Consider the following 5,564-nt stretch of genomic DNA (forward strand, 5'->3'; position numbering starts at 1 on the left):
CTCCTTAGTTTTATATAATTTCTTTCTACAGAGACTAGTGTCCGTTGATCATAGTGAAACCACACCACTAATATTTTTGCTATTTAACAATGTGTTGCTTCTTTCAAACAAGAATTAACAAATGGAGTTAGTGCAGAGCCAGCTAAGCACTCCACTGATACCGAATTTTTTATAGTTACATTGGAGACCGATACCACGTGATATCATGTAGGACACCTTCTTTGAAAACTTGATTAAGAAAACCCCTCTATTGAGTTCACTACACCCTGTAACCATTGTTCTCTTACCTTTCTCTGCAAATCCATTCATTTTCTGTTGTTGAGATCATAACATGGCTGGTGCACTTGTTGGTGGAGCTTTCCTCTCTGGCTTCATTAACGTTGTCTTTGACAGGCTCCTTACAACTGATGCTGTCAACAAGGTGTTTGGAAAGAAGCTTGGTTCTGACTTGGTTCAAAGGCTGAAGACTTCCCTGTTGGGTGCTGAAGCTCTTGTTGCTGATGCTGAGTTGAAGCAGTTCGGTAATCCATCTGTGAGGAAGTGGCTCGATAGTCTCCGGGATGCTGTTTACTGTGCTGAGGACTTGCTGGACACAGTCCTCACCAAAGCCGCCACTCAAAAGGAGGAAAGTTCTTCCTGGTCCCTTAGCTTCTTCATCAACCGAGATAGAGATGACATGGTAGACAAGATGGAAGGGGTGGTTAGAAGAATTGAGGATCTTGGAAAACAAAAAGATTTCCTTGGTCTTGAAAAGATTCCCACTGGTAGCTCATCATGGAGGACTCCGACCAGTTCTCTTGCAAGAGGGAATGTGTATGGCAGGGAGGGTGACCAAAAGGCCTTAGTCCAGATGCTGAATGACAACAATGAGCATCACTTGTCTGTGATTGCTATTGTTGGCATAGGTGGGGTTGGTAAAACAACTTTAGCCCAATGGCTGTACAACAATCAGGAGGAGTTCATGAAGGGATTTGATCTGAAAGCATGGGTTTGCGTTTCGGAGAAGTTTGATGTTGTTGAGACTACAAGAAATGTCATAAAGCAGATCCATGGAGGTACTTGTAGTCTCGATGATTTCAATTCACTTCAAAATGCTTTGAAAGAAGAATTGTCGAATAAGAAGTTCCTTATTGTTCTGGATGATGTTTGGAGTGATGATGGTGACAAATGGAGTAATTTTACGACCCCTTTCCAATATGGGAAGAAGGGAAGTATTGTTCTTCTGACTACTCGCGGGAAAAATGTTGCTCTAGCAGTTCAGAACTGTCGCCCTTATTTTCTGAAAGGGTTGTCAGAAGACTATTGTTGGTCAGTGTTTGCTAACAATGCATCTTTTCCAGAATCAAATGGGAGTGCAGCACTTGAAGAAATAGGCAGAAAGATTGTCAAGAAGTGTGATGGCTTGCCATTAGCTGCAGAAACACTTGGTCGCTTGTTACGTACAAAGCATGATGTTGAGGAATGGGACAAGATACTAATAAGTGATATTTGGGGATTTTCAGTGGAGAAGAGTAAGATTATTCCAGCATTACTGATAAGTTATTTCCATCTTCCTCCATATTTAAAGCGTTGTTTTGTTTATTGTGCTTTATATCCCAAGGATTATGAATTTGAGAAAGATAAATTAATCCTTATGTGGATAGCAGAAGATCTTTTACCACCACCAAAGAGAGGAGAGAGTTTAGAAGAAGTTGGTTGTGAATGTTTTGATGAACTAACTTCCAGATTATTTTTCACGAAGAGTGGAGACTTTGGTGATTATTTTGTGATGCATGATCTGTTGCATGACTTAGCAATATTCCTTGCTGGAGATTTCTATTGCAACTCAGAAGAACTTGGTAAAGAGGAGATAAAGATTCAGACTCGGCATTTGTGTGTAGATTTAAGTCATTGTAGCTCAAAACTTTATAATTCTATTTCTAAAGTAGAAACTTTGAGAACATTATTATTGTTTGGCGATTTCTCATCTCCCAACTTCAACATTGAAGCGGCAACATGTGAGATATTATCAAAGTGTAAATACTTGAGAGTTTTATCCTTTGATAAACTTGATGTGTTGCCTAATTCAATAGGAGAATTGATCCATCTACGCCACTTGGATCTCTCTTATACTCGTATAGAGACATTGCCTGAGTCTTTGTGCAGCTTGTGTAATTTGCAAACATTGAAGTTGCGCCATTGTTATGAGCTAACTACGCTGCCTAGTGGTTTTCATAATCTTTTGAGTTTGCGGCATCTTGATATTAGAGGAACTTCTTTGGAAGAAACGCCCAGAAAAATGAGCAAATTGAATCAGTTGCACGTTTTAAGTTTCTTTGTCGTCGGCAAGCACGAAGACAATGGAATCCAGGAGTTAGGAGGGCTAGTAAATCTTCATGGATCCGTTGAGATTAAGAAGTTGGAGAATATTGATGATGTGACAGAAGCAAAGAGTGCAAAGATAATGGATAAGAAGCACATTGATGAATTATGTTTGGAGTGGTCTTCAGGTGATGATTTGGTTTCAAGTACACAAAAAGAAAAAGACATCCTCGATAACTTGCAACCGACGAATGGGTTGAAAGAGTTGAAAATCAGGGGATACAAGGGTACAATATTTCCAGATTGGTTGGGGAACTGTTCTTACCAAAACATGACAAGTGTATCTCTAGAGTGTTGCAAGAATTGCTGCATGCTGCCTTCACTTGGACAGCTGCCATCTCTTAAGTCCCTAAGCATTGAAGGTTTGGATCAGCTGAGGAGTATTGGCGAGGAGTTTTACAAGAATGAAGGAGATCATCATTCTTCGCATATTGCACCGTTTCCCTCACTGGAGACTTTGGTATTTCGTAACATGGCATGTTGGGAGGTGTGGCACGTACCTGAGTCGAAAACTTTTCCTCAACTTAAGAAGCTTGAAATAAGAAAGTGTCGAATGTTGAAGGAAGAGATGCTTCATCAGGTATTCTTCAGAATAGTTTCTTCTTTGTCGGATGTTTCCAAAGTTCGCAAACTATGGATAGACGACGGCGACGACCTACGGCACATCCAGGCCATGTTTCTTGTTGGGGATAGTTTATCAATTACGGGACGTGAATCTGTGAAGGAGTCTGCATTTAAGGCAATGATCAGCATCAACCATCTACGTTGCCTCCAAGAAATACACATCCAGGGGTGTAGAAAACTAGAATTCCCCCAGCTACAGCAGCACAAGTATGATTTGGTAGACCTACAAATACATGAAAGCTGTGATTCACTGACCTCCTTGTCGTTGGATGTCTTTCCCAATCTCAAGAATCTCGAGATAAAATGTTGTAGCAATCTGGAATCAGTGTCAATGTCAGAGGCACCACACGCTGCTCTTCAACGTCTCTCCATCTCTCATTGCTCGAAATTAGTGTCATTAGCAGGAGAAGGGCTGGCTGCACCCAACTTGACTCATCTTCAAGTCGCATGGTGCTCAAAGTTGGAGGCATTACCACGTGACATGAAGAGTCTACTCCCAAGTCTACAGTCTCTCCAGATATATGGTTGCTCAGACATGTGCAGGTTGCCAGAGGGTGGTTTGCCGCCTAACCTGAAAGAGCTTCATGTGCAAATTGGCGAGCAACAACTGAGGGATCTATCATGGATGGGAAACTTGCACGCCCTCACTCATCTTAAAATTTCAGGTGATGACTGCGACAACATAAAGTCATACCCAGAGGTGGGTTCGCTGCCTCACCTTCCCTCCCTTACCACTCTCGAGATACGCTGCTTCTTTAATCTGGAGACATTGGAGTGCAACGAGCTTCTCCGCCTCACCTCCCTTCAACAACTACACATTAATTGGTGTCAAAAGCTGGAGAATATGGAAGGAGAAAAGCTGCCTCCCTCTCTCTTGCTACTTCAACTTACATGGTGTGGTTTGCTGGGAGAACACTGCAAGAACAAGCATCAACTAATCTGGCCCAAAATTTCCAACATTCGCACCATTGAAGTGGACTACGAACAAATTGTCTGAATAGAGATTTCTGAGCAGGTAGTTCTCTAATCTTCATGATTCACACATGCTACTACAATTAAAGTCACACATGCACAAGTCATACTTATTAACACTCATATTTTTCAATAAAATTGCATCTACAGAGGAACATAAGAATTAATTACCATGAAATAAAAATTGAAAGACAATTAATATCTTTTTTCGTGTATCCAGCACTTAAAGAATTTCTTTAGATATATTAAACAATTGGATGAATCAAATTTACTGTTTTTACCATCCTCTGCAGGTAGCTTCTACCGAGGTACAAGTGCCCAGATGGCTAAGATTTCAGCACATAATCTTTATATAAAACAAACCATACTTACATTACCTTCATTCAATCAAAAGAACTGTCTTCAGGTAGGTATAGTTACTCTATTCCTCTCTGCAATTTACTTCAGGTTGGAGAATATGGCAGGAGAAAAGCTTCTTTTTTCTATTGCTATTTTAAATTCAACACTGTCCTTTGCCCGGCAAAGGCTACAAGAAGAAGAGTTGCAGCTAAACTCTTTATGAAGGTAACATAAACTTGATGGATCTAGAGGCATTGATCTTTGAAGCTGCTCTATCTCATATCATTTCCTATGAATACCTACTCAAATAGATTTTCCAGGGGCATCAAGAAATAGATAACTGCGATGGCCAAGGATCTACTTTCTTTCTGGATTCAACCATTAAAATGTGCATTAGGCAGCTTCTGTGGCAATTGCAACTTAGTGAGCATGTAAAATTGAAACAATGGAGGAGTCTATCGTCGATGGGAAACTTGGACACCCTCACTCATCTTATCATTGATGGTTTTGGCAGTGAGAATGTGAAGTCATTCCCTGAGGCCGGTTCGCTGCCTCACCTTCCCTCTCTTACCACTTTGAAGATCAGTCGGTTTGGTGATTTGGAGACATTAGAGTGCAACCAGCTTCTCAGCCTCACCTCCCTCCAACAATTACACATTGAAGGGTGTAATAAGCTGAGGAATATGGCAGGAGAAAAGCTTCCTTCCTCTCTCTTGCTACTTCAAATTGACTACTGTCGTTTGCTTGGAGAACACTGCAAGAACAAGCATCAACAAATTTGGCCCAAAATTTCCCACATCCCTTCCATTCAAGTTGGTACCAAAGAAGTGTTTCTATGGAGAACTGGTAGGTCATTCTCTAATCTTCATGTTTCTCATGCAACTACAATTAAATCCATACATGCATAAATTTCATTTTCCTTAAAAAAAAAGTGTTGTATTATCTTCTTTCATTTATGATTCCCCTGTTTGTAGTTATACTTAAAGAAGTATCCTTTGTTAATCTGAGAAGAACTCATTGCTATTTATGATACTTAAAATTCATATTTTTTTTTTTCAATAAAAACACATTTAAAGAGGAAGATAAGAAAGACCATGAAATAAAAATTGAAAGGCAGGGAATATCCTTTTTGTGTATCCAGCATTTGAAAATTTATTTAAATGTATTAAACAAATGGATGAATCAAATTTACTGTTTTGACCGTCTTTGCAGATCGCTACTCGCTCAGAGGTAAAAGGATGCAGATGGCTAGGATTTCACCATATGTG

At 40.0% G+C, this 5,564-nt stretch overlaps 1 protein-coding gene across 1 annotated transcript; it reads left to right on the forward strand.

Annotated features, from left to right (window-relative positions):
- The first annotated feature begins 331 nt into the window (after positions 1–331).
- On the forward strand, positions 332–3,982 carry LOC130962376 (putative disease resistance RPP13-like protein 1). The gene has a single exon (XM_057888598.1). It carries the CDS (start codon positions 332–334, stop codon positions 3,980–3,982), a length of 3,651 nt encoding a protein of 1,216 aa, XP_057744581.1.
- The last annotated feature ends 1,582 nt before the right edge of the window (positions 3,983–5,564 follow it).

The sequence above is a fragment of the Arachis stenosperma genome, chromosome 2 (genome assembly GCF_014773155.1).
Source record: "Arachis stenosperma cultivar V10309 chromosome 2, arast.V10309.gnm1.PFL2, whole genome shotgun sequence".
NCBI lineage: Eukaryota > Viridiplantae > Streptophyta > Magnoliopsida > Fabales > Fabaceae > Arachis > Arachis stenosperma.